Source organism: Podarcis filfolensis (assembly GCF_964270895.1).
Source record: "Podarcis filfolensis genome assembly, chromosome: 4".
Classification (NCBI taxonomy): Eukaryota; Metazoa; Chordata; class Lepidosauria; order Squamata; family Lacertidae; genus Podarcis; species Podarcis filfolensis.
This window is the reverse complement of record NC_139607.1, coordinates 33,020,986-33,043,924: the sequence shown is the minus strand read 5'-3', so window position 1 is coordinate 33,043,924 and position 22,939 is coordinate 33,020,986. Positions and strand designations below refer to the sequence as shown.

The window sequence follows — 22,939 nt, the reverse complement described above, 5'->3', positions numbered from 1 at the left end:
GAAACATGATCCATTGCAAGAAACAGCAGCACATCTTAGAGGCTTGGTCCACTCTTCGTTCGGCTGTAGAGAGGCATGACTCCCGCTCCTTTTGGCGCTTAGTTAGACCTTCGGCACCACTCAATTCAGCTACCCAGATCTCCGCTGACGAATGGATTGCCTATTATTCAACCAGTTTCGCCTCTCCAAATCATCTCGTAGATCTCCTTCACCCCCCGTCGGACTTCTGTTCCAGTTCTCTTAGTCCCACTTCTTCAATAAACTTTACCTCAACTCGCATCTTCAACATCATAATGTCCATGCGAAGGAATAAGGCCCCCGGCCCAGACATGGTCCCGTTGGACCTTTTCCTGACTGATCCTATTTGGTGGAGCGAACAGCTGACTCCTGTATTCTCCGCTATCTCCTCCGCCCTAGACATCCCCGACTCCTGGAGAGAAGCTATAATAGTTCCGATCTTCAAAGGCGGCCAGCCAAACATCCCTAGGAACTATCGCCCCATTAGTTTATTATCTATTCCGGGAAAAATATTTGCCGCTGTTTTACTGGAAGAACTTCTTTCATGGGTCCAGGAGAGGAATATTCTACCGCTAGAACAGATTGGCTTCCGAAAGTCAGCATCAACCATGGACCACTGTCTAACTCTTTATCACCTTGCCAGTAAATACACTGCACCAAGGCAAGGCCACTTATTTGCCGCTTTCATGGACCTGGAGGCCGCCTTTGACTCCATTCCTAGGCAGAGATTATGGTCCAAACTTGCCCGTCTGGGAATTGATCCACACCTCCTCTCCCTAATTATTTCCCTTTATTCAAACACCACAGCTTGCGTCCGAAGTGGTCCCAACGGCTCCCTTACCACCCCATTCCCAACGGCCAAGGGCGTCCGACAAGGTTGTCTCTTGGCCCCTTTACTGTTTAATCTCTATCTTCATGATGCAATTTCCCCTTTGAAGCTAGCAACTAAGTATCCACCTCACTTAGCAGGTCACCCCATTGCTTCCCTTTTCTATGCAGATGATGCTGTCATCTTATCCAGAACAGCTGCGGACCTAGCAAATGCAGTTAATGCATTTATCGCCTATTGTAAGGCGGAAGCTCTTAATATTAATTATAAAAAATCAAAAGTCCTTCACTTCACTCGTTCTCGCAAACTCAAGCTGGAGCCGCTTAAGATCACAGGTGGCTACTTAGAAAAGGTAAAAGCCTTTAAATATCTAGGCTTAATATTCACTTATAATCTCTCCTGGACTACCCATCTACAATCTGCCTTTTTCGCCGCAACCACGACCTCCAATGCCATTGTCCGATTTTACCACCAGAAGGGCGGCAAACACCTTCCAGCAGCAATTCAAATATTTAATGCTAAAGTTGTTCCTAAACTATTATATGGCTGTGAAGTATGGACTACAGCAATATCAGGTAATTTGGATCACCCACTTCATATGTTTCTGAGATCTCTTTCCGGTGTCCCGAGATGCGTCTCAGGTGCAGCCCTACGACTTGAGTTCGCCCAGCCCTCAATTGTAAAACGAGCATGGTGTCGAGCCATTTCCTATAGCTCCCACCTACTAGCATCGGATGCTCGAATTAGAGGTGGTTTTTCCAACCTGATCCTAAGAGATATTCATAATTCCCCTTGGAAAACTACAATCAACCTCAAACTCCGCTCTCTTTCTAATCTGAATTGCAAAACTGTTCTTAAATTAGAGTGTATCAGTCCGGCGGCCCTACCTTCAATTAAAAAGAAGTTACAGCTACTTGACTTCTCTAACACAGCTGCCGATGCAAGAGGGCCGTGTTCAGGCCTAGCCCTAGCTATTCCTCCCCCTGAAGGAATCCCTCTATACTGCTTCACAATTTCTTCGGAGGCTAAGCGAAGGGCCTTTACCTGTGCCCGTCTCAACTGTTTTCCTACAGCAGTTCTGTCGGGTCGTTATTCCAGAGTCCCCATCGCAAACAGAACATGCAACTGTAATGACTCGGCCCTGGAGACTATGGAACATGTAATGCTCTTCTGTCCCAACTGGACAGATGAAAGATCTCGGTTTTTAACTCCTCTCATGAACAAGCTTCATCTCCCAATCCAGCCCTGGATAGTGTCCCTCTTTTTGCAAGATTCTGATTGTTGGATCACCGAGATGACAGCTAACTTCCTGCTCAGTGTGATGAGGAGGAAGGCTGCACTGGCTTCTTTTTCGGCACCACAGCTGTAGTCGATACTCTGCACAGTCGGATGAGGTTCCAGGTAGCTTTGTAGTGCAAGGACGGTGGAGCTGGGACGGATCCGGGGAGCTGAAGGACCCCTTTGATGATCCTCCTCCAGCCTCGGCAGTTTTTTGTCTTTTTGTTCTTGAACTATCGGTCATTCGGTGTTTTGGATCCCCTGTTGTTTCTGTTATCTCCTTTCCCCCCCCTTTGGGTATTTGCCCAGGACGATGTCTGCCTTTGCCTCCCCACCCCCATTTTATGTTATGCTGTTATTTCTATGTATGTTGTGCTATGGCCACACGGCTAATGCAATAAAATCTATATATATAAAACCCAAGGTACCACTGTATCAAGCAATTCTCCTTTTTTGGCTGAAGAGACTTTGGAAAACATGGAATCTGGTCCCTGACCTCTGAGAGGTGTTTGGATTACAGGGGCAGTAGGGGAAGGGAATGTTAAATTACCGTATTTTTCGCTCTATAAGATGCACCAGACCACAAGACGCACCTAGTTTTTGGAGGAGGAAAACAAGAAAAAAAATATTCTGAATCTCAGAAGCCAGAACAGCAAGATGGATCACTGCGCAGTGAAAACAGCAATCCCTCTTGCTGTTCTGGCTTCTGGGATAGCTGTGCAGCCTGCATTCGCTCCATAAGACGCACACACATTTCCCCTTACTTTTTAGGAGCGAAAAAGTGAGTCTTATAGAGCAAAAAATACGGGTTGATGCTGTTTCACTTATACCTACCTACCTACCTAGTGCCCCTCTAAGTTTTACATTCCCCCTCCCCACCCTGGTTGTGTTATTTTTTGTCTGGGCACTTCACAACTTTTTCAGCAGCCCATCCTCCTGACTCTATAAGTAGATGCAAGATTTTTCTGCTCTATAATTAGGATGGCAGCCCTGACTCGGGCTGAAAATTCAGAATGCATTTAACCACTGGGTGGCGCTGCTTGCTGTTCTTAAATCTTGGATGCTGCTTTCAGATCTCGCTGTAAGCTTTAGCTGGGCTTTCTCACACAGAGGCTGTTGTTTTCTGGCAATAATCAGCAAGGTGCCATTTCTTTGTGCCGGGAAGCTGAAAACCAACTTTCAAGAGTGTCCCATTTTTATATCTTCTCCTGCCTTATAAAATATTGAAAAGGGCCACGTTTCAGTATGAGCTGTGCTCGTATCAAAACGTGACCCATCTTGCATCATATTTGTGTTTTCTTGTTCTGATGGAGGCAGCTGTGGAATATTAGGCTGGGTTAATTGAATGCTACTGTACTCCTTCCAGCCTGCCCAAGGCTGCCTAGGGGAAAGGGAGCTGCAAAGTCTTAAAAACGTAACAAAGCGCAAGAATACTCTTCGGCCCATGCGCTTGCATGTGCATATGGATGCATGCTTGTGTGGTATTCATTCCCATGCATCCAAACTTTCAGAACTTGTTTATTTGGCAGCATAGGTTTTCTGGGGTAGAAGAATAAACGGTAGTAAAATGAATAGCTGTGGAGGAAATGAGATGATAAAAGACTTAACAATAAAGCTAAAAGGTACATAGGCAAACTGGTTGAATTGAAGAAAGGCAATACATTAAAAAACAGAGAGCAGGCATTTCATGTAAAGCTGAATATAAGAGAGAACAACGTTGCATCTGTTGTAGCTCAGTAGAACACACAGCATTCCAAAGGAACTACTAAAATTGCGTGCCTTGATGATACAGATTAATTAAATACAGATGTTTAGCTTTTTGAAAGCCTGTTGTTGTTGTTTTTTTGCCAAAGATGCATACTTGGTATGTAGCTGTGCTTGATGTATTTTAATACATTTTTTGGGGGGGAGGGGGGAGTGAGGTTGGGGTTGCTTTTTTAAATTTAGGTCCTCTATTTTCATTTATTAGGAAGCAGTTTTATTTTGCAATTTCCTTGAATACCCTTCCTTGTAGCTTGGATCTTGGCCAGCTTGTATTTTTCTGTCCACTCTTGCTTACAAGCGCAGCCAGCTGAGTTTTGACCCAGAAGTGTTTCAGTAGCTTAGGCTACCCAAAGCAGAAAAACACAAAACAAAACAAACAAAACTGAGGTGCCAGTTCAGCTTTATATACTGGCCTGCTTGTCACAAAGAGTTGTGCTTTTATTGAAGTGGCTCTGACAGAACAAAGGTTCACCCCACCACCAAATATGGTAGACCTGAACAACTTGTTTTACCCACCCAACTGCAGCCCACCAGCCAAGGATTTTGGCTCACCAGGTGATTGACAATTCAGGGAAGGGCTGCAGCTCAGTGGTAGGGCAGCTGCTTTGCATGCAGAAGGTCCCAAGTTCAACTCCTGACATTTCCAGGTAGGACTGGGAATGTCCCTTGCCTGAAACCCAGGAGAGTCACTGTCAGTGCAGAAGGCACTGATTTGGGTGGACCTGGTCCAATTGACTCAGTATAAGGCACATTCCTCTTTTTCCTCCTTTTTTTTCAACCTTAGGCCTTTTATCAGCTGCCACATGTGGGTAGTAGATTGCCTGTTGTATAAACCTGAAATATGGTGATTGGCAGTGCTTTTTTCTGGGGGGATGCAGGGGTACACATACCCCTAAACATTTTGTGAATCTATGTTTGGCTTCATTGAGGGGCAGTATTTCAATATGAGTAGGAAAATGAGAGTACAGTGGTACCTTGGGTTACATACGCTTCAGGTTACATACACTTCAGGTTACAGACTCCGCTAACCCAGAAATAGTACCTCGGGTTAAGAACTTTGCTTCAGGATGAGAACAGAAATCGTGCTATGGCGGCGCAGTGGCAGAAGGAGGCCCCATAAGCTAAAGTGATGCTTCAGGTTAAGAACAGTTTCAGGTTAAGTACGGACCTCTGGAATGATTTAAGTACTTAACCCGAGGTACGACTGTACCCCTAAACATTTTTGTAGAAGAAAAGCACTGATGATTGGTAGAATGAGGATTGACGGCCTAGTTCAGGCTTCCTCAACCTCGGCCTTCCAGATGTTTTGAGACTACAAATCCCATCATCCCTGACCACTGGTCGTGCTAGCTAGGGATCATGGGAGTTGTAGGCCAAAAACATCTGGAGGGCTGAGGTTGAGGAAGCCTGGCCTAGTTGGATGTAGCTGCAGCAATAGCCTCCCAGCAGGAGTGTTGCTGAGTTTGGGACTGTGTGAGCACACCAGCAGAGCCAATCGGGTGCTTGTTCGGGGGACACTTGTTCAACCCCCCAACCATTTGTCAGGAGCTCGTCTTACTCTTGAGTAGGACCCTGGCAGAGACACATGCCCGACTGGCATGTTCTCTCCCTCCTGGTCTTTCGTTCGGGAGCTTCAAAAGCTTTCTTTTGCCCGAACATCACAGCGACCGATGCCAACAGACATCGGCACACTTAGGGATCCACAGAGTTTGCGCAGTTCGCGTGACAGATGTCAGCAAAACATTTTGGCTAATCTACTTTATTTACATATAAACACACACGGAGCACTGCAACATGCTTCCCCCTCTCTCTAGCATCAGACAGCAAAGAGAAAGAGCAAAGGACAATAGTCCCACTTCATGGAACACAGTAACACAAACATCCTGTCTCCGTCACTTCCCACTTTGTGGAGTCAAAACATACACCGTCATGTGATAGACAAAAATCCCATGACTGCAATCATGGAGCAGGAATTCTAACACCCTTCCTCCTCCTGGTAAGTGACAGCAGTGCAGCTGCCAGAGTCTGCTGCCCCACTGGATGAGCTTCTCTTGGTGATCAGTCAAACTTTGGAGTAAATCCCATGAACCAAGTCTCTCCAGCAGAACTGTTATTGATCACAAGCAGGGCTGCCTAGCTGTTTTTTCAGCTGGATGTTGCTCAAATGTTCACTGATGAAATTCTCCTTTAACAGCTTTTGTTTGTGCTCCTGTTGCAAGCAAATGAAACTTTGGGTTCTGAATGTTTGATGATAGCTCTGAATGAGTCTGAAAATGGGTTTTTCCTCAAGATATATTTGGTTAGTGAGACTTGCTTCTCTTCCCCCCTAAAGGTTCGCCCCCTTTGTCCAAAGCAATCTGAAGCTGCAATATTGACTATAGTGTTCTTTTTATGTGGAATTTGGTGGGTTGAGCCTGCTTTATGGAGATGAGTTGAACATAATTGTCAGTTCCTCCATTGAACTAGTGCTTTTACAATCTGTTGTAAATGAAGTAAAGCTCCCTTATGAATTTGGAAGGGTTTTGCATTCTTGCAATTAATCTTTTTCACTATTGCATAGTAACCTGGTAATGTTTTAGATCTGGGATTATGATCACTCTTAAGAGGGATCACCAACCCTATCAGTGGCATTTACAGCACTTTCTCCAAATTCAAAATGTGCCCACTGGTCCAAAAAGGTTCACAACCCCTGGGATATAATATGACAGTCCATTGAACAGTGCAATGAGGTGATGAAGATTCTCTGGAAGAATTTTTACCAAGTTGCTTAAGATTGTTGCAGAATATAATCAAAACATGTTCAGTTTGTGGTCTCTGTGTGGGAACTGGTAAACTGGTCATTCACATTATTTGACTGTTGTTGTTGTTGGGGACAGTATCTTTCAGCCTTCAAATGTCAGAGTGAACAGGAATGATTTTTTAATTCCTCCTGAAAGCCAATAATGATGGTAACAGATATACCTCACCAGGGAGGGCATTCTACAAATGGGGAACTGCCACTGAAAAGGCCCTGCCATGGGTCAAGGCCAACCAGGGATTTGTAGGACCCCTAAATTATTGCTGCAGTTTTAAGCAAGGCTGCTAGGAAGCAGGGACTCAGCTACCTTAGTCAAAAAACAGTGTTTTGAATGTGTTATAAACATGCAGCACCAGATGGCGCTGTAGAGCAGAAAACTCTATGCAATTTTAAATGGCGCTTCCCCCCCTTTCGTTATAACAATTTAATTTCTAGCTGTTTCCCCCCCTGTGTGTAGATCCACCCTAAGTCACACTGAATTCATTGGCCACATTATCATTGCTCACAAGTCTCATTTCCTTCAGTGGTATTTCCAAAGCAACATTCAAAGGATAGTTCTATAGGCTGGTCAGGACATGTTTCTGCTTCATATATGTGACCTATAAGAACTTTGGCTCTTTGGGGCACAAATTGACATTAATAACCTTCACTTTTTGTTCCATTAAACTTCTTTTTAGCACATACATTGCACTCGGAATGTGACAAACCTTTGCCTTCTCTGCATTTTTCTTCAGGCAGAGGTTTGACTGATATTGAGTGTGAGTAACTTGGTATGAATTCTGAGCAGGAATTTAAATTCTCTAGATGGAATACATCTATGGTTCTTTGTTTGAGAATTGCTCAAGTCTTGCTTATTTTTGCCCCCCCCCCCCAACAATCCATTGAATGCATTCTTACTTGTTAAAAGGGACCCCGACCATTAGGTCCAGTCGCGGACGACTCTGGGGTTGCGGTGCTCATCTCGCTTTATTGGCCGAGGGAGCCGGTGGCCACCATGACTAAGCCACTTCTGGCAAACCAGAGCAGCGCACGGAAACGCCGTTTACCTTCCCGCCGGAGCGGTACCTATTTATCTACTTGTACTTTGATGTGCTTTTGAACTGCTAGGTTGGCAGGAGCAGGGACCAAGCAACGGGAGCTCACCCCGTCGCGGGGATTCGAACCACCAACCTTCCGATTGGCAAGTCCTAGGCTCTGTGGTTTAACACACAGCGCCACTCGCGTCCATTCTTACTTGTTAGTCAGTCCCAATGGGCTCAATGGGGCTTATTCCCGAGAAAATATGTTTTCTGTGAATTCTGTTACAAAGATAAATTTCTATCAGAGCTTCAGTCATTAGATTTCCTGAATAAATTAAGTTATAAAGAATAAACCTTGAGGGATCAGCTGCTTTTTTCTTTATGGTGAAAGAGCATTGAACAAACAACATAAAATGTATAGAATGTAAGCTGACATTGTTGGTTTAGAAATTTCCGTCCTGATTGCTTAGTCCTCTATAATTTCCCCCCATTATTTTTTAAAAATCATTACACACCTACCAGAGACCAGTTCTGCTTTGACCTTTTGCAGGCTCATTCTCACAGAAAGGGCTTCATGTGAGTGTATTTGTGAGAGGGGTAATTTTATTTTTCTTAATATACAGCAGTGGTTCTCAAACTTTTTTCCTCTGAGCCACAGTTTCAGAATAAAAATTTGCTTGTACCACACCATTTTTTTTAATTGATAAGAAATACATTGGAAAAGAAAAAAGAAACAACTATCAGTGCTCGTTTATATCACAGAACACAACTACTTTATAATACGATTGTGGAACATCCATAATATGGGTCACGGGACACGGTCACAACACAAGAAAATATATTGTCTGGGCAACTGAATAATACTCACTGTACTTTGCAGTACAGCACAGGAAGTTAGGGAGACTCACACTATTATCTAAATGAGTGATAACATTGTCTTTTATGCTGTGTGGTGAATACAGTGCTAGAACATATGGAAATCCACCCCCCTTTGTTTTCTGTGGCTGCAGTATTTGTAAAAAGTAACAGAAGAAGTAAACAAAATATGTTTCTGAGTGAGCTCAAGGGGTTCCCAACATTTGCTCAAAATTCAGCCCAAAGTGTCAGTTTGGTAATACTTCAACTCAGCCTTGTGGGTATACTACAGTGATTTTCAGTTAATATAAATACTGCATAGATGTTATTACTGCCCAGACAATTCTTTTTTGTTTGTTTGTGCGGGATCTCAATTTTTTGTTTGAAAAGGGCTCTGTATTTATATGAGTACTGTACATGAAACCCTTGTCAGAGCAAAACAACAGGATCTTCTCAGGTTTTGTTTCTATGACTACTTTCTCAAGAGTACCTCTTTTGTGTCTGGGGTCATCCACTTAGGTTGTTTTATTTATTTATTTCCTGGGACATGTCTTAAGGTACTTTTATATACCATGCTCCACTGCTTGTAATAGAGAAACAAAATGAATAAAACATAGTATGTTATTTATTCATACTCTACCAAAAGAAGCCTAATACGATGTTCATTAGAAAATGTTCTCTATGAATAGGTTTGCCATATTCCCCAAAGTGAAAATCTGGACAAAGTTGTTGAGCTTTTATTTTTTAGGAGCATCTCACAAAAAATTAAGTTTTGGGGCTTTTGGGAGATTTCTTAATTGCCCTATTTGTCATACGTCCGGGTTTTCCGCCTGGACGCCATTTTTCAGCTCGATTCCCAGATGTGTCCGGGGAAACCTGGATGTATGGCAGCCTTATCTATATCTGCCTGAGGCAAAGGACAACAAGGCAACTAGGCTAGCAGTTGACTTTTACTTCAACTGGTGATTGGACAGAGTGCTCCACCATGACTGAAGAAACCAGTCTAGCTTAGTGGGTCTGGTGGTACACACAGTTCCTTTCTGCTAACATCCTGGTGTTGCTCCCTGCCCCCTAGTATTTGCTGCCTGAAGCTGCTGCACTCTGTTTAACAGTAGGGCTGGCGCTGTTAATTTCCTCATTAAGTACAGTGGTACTTCAGGTTACAGATGCTTCAGGTTACCAGCTAACCCAGAAATAGTATCTTGGGTTAAGAACTTTGCTTCAGGATGAGAACAGAACTCACTCGCCGGTGGCACGGCGGCAGCGAGATGCCCCATTAGCTAAAAGTGGTACCTCAGGTTAAGAACAGTTTCAGGTTAAGAACGGACCTCCAGAGCGAATTAAGTTCTTAATCCGAGGTACCACTGTAAATGGATATAGGGTAGAAGATTGAAAAAGAGCAAACAGGAGAGCTTTCCTTAAATACTAATTGTCAAAAATCCATTGAACCTCTTGCATTACTTTCTCTTTAGTAATGGCAAATACAATCATAAATGAGGGGGAAATGTTCTTTTTTAAATCGCCTTCTGGATTATCTCATATATCTCAGAGTACTGGTGCTTATGTAGTCAAAATGGAACAATCCATGTTCAAGTACACTATATGCCACAATGTGTAACATTTTTTCAGTTTTGTTGCTATCAGCAACTGTTTTGACCCCTTCTGGTGTCCTCTGCCAGATGGCACAGTATAGCATACTTCTTCAACATAGTGCAGACTTAAAGCATAAATTCAGAAATCAGCAATCAACTTCCTTATAGTTCTTAGTCTTTGAATAAAAAACTGAGTGGACTATCAAAAACATATATTTTCTGGATTTGGGTTGGGAAGGCATTCATTGTTTTAAATTATGAGACTATTCTTGGTTTGGTTCTTAAACAGCCCTTTACCACCTGGGACTCCCCAGTGCTACAGCCTTAGAACAATGAATTTTAGAATGAAACACCCCCAACAATGTATGGAATTGTCTAACGAAATCCACTCAAGCTCTTTCTCAAAAGGAGTAGGAAGCTGATTCTAGATTATCTGAATTTCTGCTTCAGTCAGTCCTATTTTTTTAGAAACTATGTAATCCCACACTGTCTGGCAGAAGTCACCAGAAAAGAATAAATTAGCTGTTGATAACAAAACACTGCAAAACTTTACATAGAGTGGACAAAACAATAACAGCACAGTAGCTTTCAGACATTTGAAATCTTACCTTACTGCAAGTGATTTATGGCATGTTAAATATCCATTTCAAATTCCTGTTCTGTTCCTCAGAAGGCCTTGTGAGAAGATGTTTCTTCGTCTCAGGGAATTTCGCTTGAGGAGAGGTTTAAAAGTAGATCTTTACAGTATTTTTTTTACAATGAAAGAACTAGCTGTTGATGGTTATCCTAGGTAAAGGTAAAGGGACCCCTGACCATTAGGTCCAGTTGTGGCCGACTCTGGGGTTGCGGCGCTCATCTCGCTTTATTGGCTGAGGGAGCCGGCATACAGCTTCCAGGTCATGTGGCGCTTCTGGCGAACCAGAGCAGCACACGGAAACGCCGTTTACCTTCCCGCTGGAGCGATACCTATTTATCTACTTGCACTTTGACGTGCTTTTGAACTGCTAGGTTGGCAGGAGCAGGGACTGAGCAACAGGAGCTCACCCCGTCGCGGGGATTCGAACCGCCAACCTTCTGATCGGCAAGTCCTAGGCTCTGTGGTTTAACCTACAGTGTCACCCGCGTCCCGATGGTTATCCTAGACAATCGATATACCAGTGAATTCTGAAATAGCAAAGGAAATGCTGTGGATGATGTAGGATGTCTGACACCGTATCTTTATCATTATGTTACTGCCATACTAAGTCAAACCCTTGGTGCATCTAGTTTGGTATTGTGTGTAAGTCTGCTCAGCCTCCTCTGTGAGATGGCAGTTGCAGCACAGCACCGCCCTGCTCCCATTGCCGGGATCCTTGGGCCAGTTCTCAATGCCTGGTGGGAGATGTCCCAACCTCTCCCTCTGGCCATGGACATTTGAATTTGGCCTGCCTGCAAACTGGCCAATCACAGGAGGGCCTTGAGGCAGGTTTTGGATGGGTAGAGCTGACTGGGACTCCTGCTGGAGCCTTCACTCAGGTGCATTCCATGGGCTTAAATAAGGACCACCTCCTGGACCCGGCACCACAGTCATCTTTGGATCTCCCAGCCACCCTCCTTGGCTATATGACTCACACCACTCACTATTGAGGGTGTTGTCTTTGGTATGACCTTGCTATGGAACTTTCGTATTGCTGTATTTAGGGCCAGGGAGGAATTTATTCCTCATACTAACTTGGGATTGCAGGGTTCATGAGCCCATGGAGGGAGCTTGTGGTGTACAACAGACTGGTGCTATGCGTGCATATACAAGTTCAAAGAGCCATGGCCATTGTGTGTATTGGTGTTTAGGGGGCAGAGATAACCCCTACAATGCCTTTTGTACCCATGCTTGTGTGTAATGAGTTTAGGGAGTCTGCGTTGAGTTCAGCTGCTGTGCATTCTGTGATAGGTCTCTGTCTAGGATTAAAATGGAATACTGCTGAAATCTGAATTCAGATAAAACGAGCAACAGAAGCTAAACCTTTTATCAAGTTTTCACCCTATTGTGACAGAAACAAAAAAAAAGAGTCACAGGGGTTGCTTTATTACTTTCCGTTCAGCCAAAGACATTCTAATGAAATTAGAAGTGAATGAGCTTTTGTGGAATGATGCTTTCATCAGAAAATAAATCTGAGTAATATTTTAAGTATTGCTAACTCATTTGAAGGTGATTCGGTGATAACTGTAAATTCTTTCAATTATATTAAACCTTTTGCAATTGCATTTCGTTTAACGCAATTACCCACTTGATGGCTAAAGAAGAAGAAGAAGATTGTTTGTAGAACCAATCTTGTGGACATCCTTAATCAAGTTGGCATGGAGGCCTTAAACATTTATTGAGATATTCCATCTTGCCACTTCCCTCTTAAATATTTGCAAACAGGCGGCAAAGTAATGAAAACTGAATGAAATGCTTTATCTTGGTTTCCACAGGGGGGACATCTATGTAAAAGTGTTGCGATTGTTGCAATTACAACACTCCAGCCACTAGAATGTGGTTGAGAGAGAGGAAATTGTGTCTCCTCACAATTCAAGGTTTCGTCAAAAGTAGGGGGATTTGACATTCTTCCAATGTGGGGACAAAACATGCATGTCCTTGTAGATCTAAGGATGAAACCCTAAAGCATGGCAGAACTAAATTATGTTTCCTCTCTCACAACTTCATTTGAACTCAGTTGGTTACTAGTTAGTAAATTAAATTGTAAACACGAACCCTAAGCTACCAAATAAGTGATTCAGGACCCTCAGGGTGGGGCTGCATGTTGAAGTGGGTGTGGCCAAAGCATTAAAATAGGTGTGGCCAAAGTGTAAAAGCAGGCAGTAGAACCCTTCCAGATGGACTTCTGATGTTGACGTGCCAGTATTTGCCTTGAAGACGTCTCTAAGCAGTGTGTTCAAAGGACCAAGATGGGGAAGATGTGACTAGATCTTTACATCATATGGAATAAGAGTTAAAAGGACAACAACTGGACTAATAGGGTTGGTCCCTCCTGTTGTTGCAGATTGTTCACAGGACATTAGCGGCGATGCTGGGCTCCCTGGCTGCCTTAGCTGCCCTTGCTGTGATCGGTGATGTAAGTAGCAAAATCTCATATGTTCCTTTTACAAACTCCCAATTCCTAAATCCACTTACAACCTTGCCATGATCAGCAGCCGTCTTTGGAGGGAAGGAAACATTTCAGTGAAAGTGTCTGTAGTCATCCACACTATTTAGCATAGGCACAAAATGGCTTGTGTTGTGTGTTTGCATGTGTGAATCAGGACAGGGACCCTGAGAGTTCTTTGCAGGTGTAAGAACTACACACACACACACACACACACACACACACACACACTTATAGTTATATAGTTCTTAAGTGTGCCATCTATATATATATGATTGCCTCATATAGATGATACACTTAAGTAGGCTTCTTAAATTCATTATGCATAATGATGGGGCATAGGAGGAAAGCATCTCTGAGATGTGCTGGCCACAAGCTGTTAAGGTCTTGATAGCCATGTGACAGTGGATAACTAATTTAGATTTCTTTAAAATGGGATTAGACAAATTCATTGTCAGGAGCTGGAGTCAGGCGTAGGTCAGCAATAAAACAATAAAACATCGGATGGCAGTGAAGTTAACTCTTTATTCAAAGAAACAAAATAGCTCATCCCTAGTGGTCACAGCAACCTTTCCCAGTAGGTCTTGCCCCAATGAGGCAGCTGCAAGGCCTGAAGGCCCTCACCTTCCCACTGCTCTCTAAGGCTCTTCCCCTGATTAATTCCCCAGCAGCCTAAGGCTTCATCATCTTGTCTCACGTTGCTCCACCCTCTTCATTTCTCTCTGTGTTCTGTGAGACTGGCGAGGGGGGGGGGAGATGGTTGCAGCAGGACTGGGAGACCCCTAGGATTCTTCAGCAGCCTGCCTCATCTCTGTCTCCTGAACCTCCTCCTCTCCTGCCTTTGAGTCTGGACTGCCCTCTGCCACAGCCTCTTCCTGCTCACTAAAACCTGTTGCCTCTTCAGTTTCTGACACCTCCTCCCCCTAGTCTGCTCCCTCTTTCCCCTCTGACCCTTCACTGCTGTCCAACCACCAATCCCCTGGCTCTGAGCCTTCTTCCCCAAAGGTTCCCCAGCTGGTGCCTCCCACCATTCTTCTGCATCCACCATGGCATTCATGGTGGATGAGGCTATCAGTGCTCATAATAGCTCTATAACACTTCCAGGCAGCATGCCTCAGAATTCCTGTTACTGGGTAACGGAAGTGGAAGCCCACAGGTTTCTGTCTGGTCACTGTGGGAAAGAGGATGCTGGACTAGAAAAGCCTTTGGTCTGATCCAGCAGGAGTGCTCTTATGTTCTTAACAATACACTTTTTGTTGTGATTTTCTTCTTCCTCTTCATTATCTGTTCAGTTCTTTAAATTATTATAAACATTCTTAGCACAGCACAGCGGACAAATCCTTGCCAAATCAACATTGTTTTTAAGAAAAACTGTTCAGTTTTGTCTCTTGGTTCTTAAACTTGAAAATTGTTTCTCCCTGAACTGTCCACAGAAAGAACCTGCACGATATTATCTCATCAGCAAAACAGCAACCAAAGGAGCCCAGTATTTCAGTTTTCATTTATGTCTATAAAGGTGCAGTAAGGTGTAGAAAAACAAAAATAATAAGACAATAGAAAATGCTTAATGTAGGCACCTTGTAAATGAGCCCTTCAAGATGTCTGCGTTTTACAGTGCCAACAGAGAAATTCTTGCAAAAAGACTAACTAATTTCCGTCAAAGTGCATTTTAATAGTGTGTTTTTTTAAAGAGTTTGCATTTGCAGAGCTAATCGCTAGGTAGGAGATCTATGGGATTAAATGATAATTGCACTCTCTAATTGCAGAAGCCGAGCCTGGTCAAAGTAGTGGCATGGATTGATTATGAAACTCTGGCGCTTTTGTTCGGAATGGTAATTAAAAACTTCTATATATACACCTTGTGCCTTAAGTGTTCTGGAATTATATCAAACTTAATTGTTGCTAAACGTTAAAAAAATATGCTACATTTGAGAGCAGCTACAGTCATATTAGTTCCCTTTGAAGCTTTTCCAGTGTAGGAATTTGGAAATTTAATGCCTCTTAATGTCACTGGAAGCTTCTGGGCAAATTTAGGGTTGGCAGATTTTGAAATCATTTTGGTATCCTCCATTGGCTTTTGGGGTAGGAGAAATAATTTCATAATGCAGAGGAGCATGCATTCCAACAGATATGACTTCAAATTTTTGCTTTGTTAGTACTGACCAGGGCTTTTTTCCAGCCAGAACTCACCAAAACTGAGTTCCGGCATCTCTTTGGTGTGTTCCAGCACCTCTGTAGCGTGGCAGCATGCTGGCATATCAGCACGTCGCTGGGGGCTGCGCGACAGAAGCTGCGGGTGGCATGGTATTCTGTGTTGCGTGACGGAGGCTGCGGGTGGTATTGCAGAAGGCAGCATAAGTCTCCCCCCTTTAAAAACAAGCTCAACAAGTTCTAGCACCTCTTTTTCTAGAAAAAAAGCCCTGGTACTGACTATCAAGTGACAAGCAATAAATAGATCCTTAACAAACTGGGAAGCAGTTTGCACTGAATCTCTGATCATTTTTGATCTAGTAAAGATTAAGTTTTGGGGCCCCTCCAGATGTTTTTTTTTTTTAAAAAATATATTGTGCATCCATGATTACTTGTGCACTTGCAAAATATTTGGACTGGATATACTGCTTCATTTCCGACGAGTGCATGTCCTTTAATTTCCTGGTTACATTCTGTAGCTTTTTATACCACAAACATCGTGGTTTATTTTTATTTTTGTTGCACTGTGGTTCCAGAGTTCAAGTAATACAGTGACACTGGGGAAGCATATCAGAACAACTACTAAAATGGAAAAATGTGTGGATGGTCCAGTATAAATTGACCTGCGCTATTATTGCATCTGTGGCACGCTGCAGGATACACCCATAAAAATACCTCAGTGTGGAGGGTGCCCTGGTGAATCCCTCTATTCCAAATGAAAACTTGTGCATTCCCTTTTAAGTTTAGTAAGGGAAAATATATGTGCAAATTTGAACAGAAGGATTCTCCAAAAATGGGAAGGGGTGGGTGCATTAAACCATTCTTTATTGATGAAAACTAACTGTATAGATAGTAAAATATTTTCTTTTTTTTTAAAACCTCCATAGATGCTTTTAGTTGCCATCTTTTCTGAAACTGGGTTTTTTGATTATTGTGCAGTAAAGGTAGGTCTGTTCCTCCCTTCTTTTTACTGGAAAGCATTTATATACTATTTAGCACTAGAATTTAATAATACTTTGCCATCTGTGCTATACAGAATAAAAAAAAAGCATGCTTGAGTCCATTTGACTGTCTCCCTTCCCCTCTCAGGTCAATTACTTATTTCTAGCCTATTCGTGCTTTGATCCTTACTGGCAGACCTTGCAAAAAAAGCAGCAACATTCATCCTGTAATTTTCTAAAGGTTTTAGCAGATGGATGACGCTTTTGGCAAAATTATCTTAGAAGTGATGGGTAAGGGCTATAGGCACAGTGCTCAACTCTCTTAAACCCTCTTTAAATTAATGGTACTTAAATGCCATTAGTATCAATAAGGCAAAGACGACCACTTCTCACATTAAGTAGTGGCAAATGGTGAATGCCTGCCGCAGCATGTACTATCAGTGAACGTGCATTGCTATAATATAAAATGGACTCCTTGGGAGGAAGAGCGGAATATGTATTTGATTTTTAAGAAATGACAATAAAACACACCTTTGCAGCATTTTACATGTACTCATAAATTTTAATGTTAGGCACGATTTGCTTTGGCTTCATTGTATCTTAGGGAATGTATGATAACACTGGCTTTTGTCTTCTGAAATACTTAGATTCGTAAGGTTCCCCCCCCCCTTTTCCCATTTTGAAAAACTGGCAAAAGTCACTTTACCACAGCTTAATAAACACTGTACCTCTTGGTATGAGGTGATGCTGAATGACAGCCCCACATCTAGTTGCTTAGCAAGAACTGTGATGTTGTCCATTGTGCTAATCAATTCCATCATATTTCCTCTGTGTCTGTTTTTATTAGGCTTACAGACTCTCTCGAGGCAAAGTGTGGGCCATGATTATCATTCTCTGTCTTATTGCTGCAATCCTCTCAGCCTTCTTGGACAACGTTACTACAATGCTCCTCTTTACCCCAGTCACCATAAGGTAGTTCTTCAAAAAGCAAGCAAGCAAGCAAGCAAACAAACAAAACCTCATGAAGGTGGAATGGGCAGGGGATTCAAACCATTTTGAGTGTCCTAATATGCCGTCTGAACACAGGCAGGTGGGAGGTCACCCCTGACCATGTGTTCACTCAGGTCGCCTCACCTCTCTCTTGACTTTAGCCAGGCAACCCATATGGTCAGCTCCAATGTGGGCTGTTTTCTTACAGTCCCAAGAGGCTGGGATTGTGTTTGTCTTTATTGGAGGAGGGAAGGAGGGAAGGAACGAGGAAGATAGACCTAACAGGCAGCCTGTGGGTCACCAGGATTTTTGCGACAAAGCAATGGTTGGGAGAAAACAGACCCAGGGAGGGATTTACCTGGAGATCTTCCAGAGAGAGATGAGTCATGATGAGAGAGATGGTGTGGGCAGCAATGTTTATTGATTCATGTGCTTGCCCCATTCATGCATAAAGGTGGAGGCGGAGGCTTGACCTTAGACTACCAGGCATTTGTATGTGTCATGGTAGCTGAACCCAACCTTATCTCTCCATGCTTTATTCTTTCAGACAGTTCTGCTTTATTCTTGCTTCAGTTCTGAAGTGCAGCCCACTTCAAAACTGAAGCAAAGTGCCTGCAATGATGGGTTTTCAGTTGCCCTCACCACTGCGTAATAAAAACTTGACTTTCCACCCCTAGCTTTATTTGAGGACTGACATATAGATGCACACCCTCAATATACTGACACTCCTTTCTCCTGCCTGCTGGTTTGTGAGTTTTCAGCTGGAAATTAGTCTTGAAGCCCAAACAAAAGTAATTGTACTTTTCCCTCTCTCTGATATTTTATTAGGCAGAGCTCCACCTTTCAGCCCATAATGGTAGAATTGTCCCTGAGTAAAATAAATATTGCCAAGGTATTGGTTGTTTCAGATATGCTGCAAAATGTGGAAGTTGACTTAACTGGTAATAATTTATGTGCGCATATATTTTTCATATGCAGATGTCATGGCGACATGACTTTTAAATTTCCTTATCTGGAACCTCTCTCTCTCTCTCTCTCTCTCTCTCTCTCTCTCACACACACACACACACTGTTTTTAAACAAGCTCTGTTTCCTCCCCTCCCCTCTCTCACTGCTGTGTTAGTCATTCACTTTATTTTGTTGCTGTCTTCCTCAGACTTCTTCAGTCCAATTTTAAAATGGTATTCTAAGCTGCTATTACCATGGTGATGCAGCTTAGTAGAAAATTCTCCTGATTCCTTGACAATAAGGCTTTAGCCCTTTACCAGCGGTGCATGAAATATGATCTTATTTTCTTGTCACATTTTGTGGCAAACTCAGTATTTTGCAGGCGTTACCAAGATGAATCCCAATCATCTTACTAGGGGTGGACAACCTCAGGCCCAGGAGCCAGATGTGGCCCTCCAGGCATTTCTGTCTGGCCCCTGGGTTTGTCCCCAGCCAGTGTCCCTTTCCTGGGCCACACCAGTCAACATTCCTGCTCTACACCCTTCTCAAGTGCTTTTATGCACTTGGCGGGGCTAAGTGTCCTTAAACTATGTGACTGCGTCCTGTTTGCCTGGATGGATGTGTAGAGTAGAAACCTTTAGCTTTTTCTGTGGCTGGAATGTAGCTCCCATCAGTTGCTCTGTTATGTACTGAAGTTCTCACCCTGGGCCAGCAGTGGAATACTGTAGATAGTTTTCACTCAGGTCCGCATATGCAAATAAGGAATTGAAAGTGACATTCAGTGATCGGTTACAGAAAGTTGTTACTGTTGCGTTGTAGTTGAGCTCTATATAAGCAGGTTGGCTGAACCCTTCAGCCCAGTTCTGTTCTGGCCTGTGAATAAACAAGAGCTGTCTGAAGAATCACTGTGTCGTCTGATATGTTCACCCACAACTTAACACGCTCTGTTTACTTTTGCATTTGACCCCATCACATTTGCCTCTGGCCTCGCCTACCACTGGCTTGTGGCCTCTCTGCTGTAAAATGGTCCTCACCCCTGTTATACACCAACCCATTCTCTAAGGGGGGGCGGTCCTCCATATAGCTAGAACAGCACCATCCATGCACAAAGCAAGCTGGTTTGCAGAAATACAAACAAACACCAAACCAGTCCAGTTAGGCCTGAGCATGGAATACTGACTTGTCTGTTGAGAGGAAAACATGGGGCAGGTTTGGGAGGAAATGGAATGGAGTGCCTCGGAAAAGGCATGGCTGGCTGGAACCCTGGAACAGGAGCACTCCACTTCGCAACATATTGTCGCAGGGCCTGCTTGTGAATACTAGTCGTCTTGCTTTTGTCAATAGGAAAAGGGATTTAAGGAGAGGAAGTGGAGGAGCAACCCAAGCAAACTGCAAGCAGATCTGCATCTATTATAATTTCCGCTAGATTCCACTGTTTGAACTGTTTGTCTGTTCTTTGCAAATCAGGTCTGTACAAGAAAGCTGCAATCTAATATTCAGCAAAGTGAGGGACTATTATGTGAATGCTCTTCTTATGATAAGAGCGAAAAATGATTTGCTCATTGGGGTGTGGGACACGATATTTATTTTTATCTATCACAAATACTAATGGGCTCTCTTTCTGGCGCATAGTTTGAGCTAGCTTTGGAAACATAAACCAGCGATTTTAGAAATCATATGAAAAGGATCAGATTGTATTTTTGATCTGTGTCTTTGCAGGTTATGTGAGGTGCTTAACCTAGATCCCAGGCATGTCCTGATTGCTGAAGTAATCTTCACAAACATTGGAGGGGCCTCTACAGCTATTGGGGACCCACCCAATGTGATTATTGTTTCAAAGCAGGAGCTCAGGAACGAGGTATGTATTGCTGCCTATTGTGCAAATGGAAAATAAATACAGATGCTCTATTCAGCAGTGCTTATCTGTTCTTCCCACTGTGCTGAAAGATAAAAGACTGCACCTGTTCTGGCACAGAACCAGTTGTTATTTTTTTTTCCAGGCTGATGCTGTAAGGGATAATGCAAACCTGAGGAAAGAAAGAAAAACACCCCACACTAATACATAATACATATGCATCTCATCTCTGATTAATATAAATTCTACTTTACTATAAAGGCTGCAGTTCCAGATACACACTTACCTGGAAGTAAGTTCTATTGAATTCACTGGAACTTACTTCTGAGTAGATACACATAGGTTTGCACTGTAAGTGATGGAAATTATGGGATTTGCAGCTGGGTAATTGGTTTGTTTGTTTGTGATTTTGCCATCCATTTAATCAGGCTTTTTAGTTGTATTGACCATTGCCTTGTTTTCTCCCTGGGCACTCCCTGTGTGCTCTCTGGGCACACACACACACACACACACACACACACACACACACACACAGAGAGAGAGAGAGAGAGAGAGAGAGATTTAATTTTTCAAGCATACAAATCCAAAACAACAAACAACAAACGACATTATGGATGCAGTATTGATATGGGAACAGTTTAAAATATATATTTTCCTCAAACATTTTATACTTAATGTACAGAATACACTTTCCCCTTAAACATCAGATACTCTGTATGCTTTCCATATGCACCTTCTGGTTTTTATAAACGTAACAGTAGCTTTAATATATCACCAGTATTATAACTTCTGGTTTGTTGCGTTTGCACAGAGACGCACTTTTATTGCCATGTCATGAACACGGATGGAGGGATTTGTTGCTGTCCTGGGATTTTCCCTTCTCTTTCTTTCCCACAGTTGAGCTTTGTATGACTTGTGAAATGTTAAGACTCGTCTCCTTTACTTGAGGATATCCCCTTCTTTTAATGTTTAAAACATGACTTTTGAAGACCAGTGACTCCCCAAAATATCTCAACTTGATGTCATTTATACTTGAAAAAGGTCTATCATGGTCGTTGACATTTTTATTGGCTACTGAAGCTTCTTCCAGTGTTAACCTCAGTTTGCACTGACACTGTGTGAACAACATGGTGGATAATGGCTGCTTACCTGGTCACAGGGTGGGCAGCAGATGTGGTCCATCATATCAAACTCCTTCCTTTTAGGAGCAATGCCAGGGCTAGGCAGTCGGTGGTTAGGGAATTCCCAGGCCGGCCACTGGAGATTGGCGGGCTTTCCCGCCATCTGTTATTTGAATCCTGGCCAATCCGGCTGGACTATGTGGGTGGGGCTTGGGACCCGATAAAGGCTGGCTGCACTGACCTCCAGTGACACAGTGCATTAATTTAATACAACCCCAACTGATTTTGGGGGGAGTCACTTCTCTATGTATGTGTGGCACATGAATATATATACAGTGGTACCTCGGGTTAAGTACTTAATTTGTTCTGGAGGTCCATTCTTAACCTGAAACTGTTCTTAACCTGAAGCAACACTTTAGCTAATGGGGCCTCCCGCTGCCGCCGTGCCACCGGAGCACAATTTCTGTTCTCATCCTGAAGCAAAGTTCTTAACCTGAAGCACTATTTCTGAGTTAGAGGAGTCTGTAACTTGAAGTGTATGTAACCTGAAGCATATGTAACCCGAGGTACTACTGTATATACTTCTCCTGGAGATCCTGATTGCTCCAAGGTGATACTTTCTAGAAATACATTGGGTTCTCGCTCTGTGTGTGTTTTTTAAAATGTTTTCCTCAGACAGATGAAATACAGTCTTCAAGTCTAGATTTTTAAACATTGGGAATGGAAATCTGAAAAGCAGCTTATTGCCTCAAACAGAAATAAAATAATACAAAAGCTGTATTTTATGTTAGGCATCGGTTTACTGTGCTTGATAGATCTCTTTCTCTCCTTTATAGACTTCATCTCTTGCTCGGCTCAAAGACTGTTTGAATGCATTTAGACTTGCCACAATTTGTTCATTAAAAACACAGAGATAAGGATGTACTTTGTAGGAAAATGCAAGTAAACTAAAACGGGAAATATTTCCCAGCAGTGATTAATAGCCCTTCACTCCCACTCTGCAAAGGAATAAAAATTATTGGTACCCTCTTTACGTAACAGAAGAGGTATATTTCTTGTTCTCTTTGTTCTTCATTGCTTAGATGGGGAATATGCATTAACAATAAGTCTATCAGCTTGATCTTCTAGAGTCAGCAATGGCGGCTTACCCAGTCACGGAGGTGGGCAGCTATTGCGGCCCGTCGTGGGTCCCTCAACCCCCTATGGGACCAATGTCAGGGGGCTAGGTGGCTACTCATGGGTAATTCCCTGGCCGGCCACTGTGGATTGTTGGCCTTGCCTGCCACAGGCATATTTTGAATCCTGGCCAATCCGGCCGGGCCATGTTTTAAGACTCTGGAAGCAGGGACTGCTAGAACACAGTTGCCCTGACATTCCAAGCCAATCAAGGATGACATACTACGACAACATTTTACTTAGTTACAGAGTCATTTAAAATACAAGCTATCCAGATTCCTGGGAAAATAAAATGTTTTAACCTGACCATGCCCAAACTGTAATCCAGTGTGCACCAGCCCAGCCAACATTAACTAGATGGGGCGTAAGATCGGTCTTCAGTGTTGTTGTGTGGCACCCAATTGGGCAGATGCCAGGACCTCTGCTGTAAAAGGTTATGAAAAG

General features: G+C 43.0%; 1 protein-coding gene across 2 annotated transcripts in view; it reads left to right on the top strand.

Annotated features, from left to right (window-relative positions):
- Positions 1-22,939, top strand: part of OCA2 (OCA2 melanosomal transmembrane protein) — a 167,703-nt gene that overhangs the window by 58,974 nt on the left and 85,790 nt on the right. For both annotated transcript variants that reach the window (XM_083610613.1, XM_083610612.1), the window contains exons 10-14: positions 13,173-13,244; positions 15,041-15,106; positions 16,352-16,408; positions 17,253-17,377; positions 20,063-20,201. In XM_083610613.1, coding sequence (XP_083466739.1) covers positions 13,173-13,244; positions 15,041-15,106; positions 16,352-16,408; positions 17,253-17,377; positions 20,063-20,201 — 459 coding nt within the window. The remainder of the gene's footprint in view (positions 1-13,172; positions 13,245-15,040; positions 15,107-16,351; positions 16,409-17,252; positions 17,378-20,062; positions 20,202-22,939) is intronic.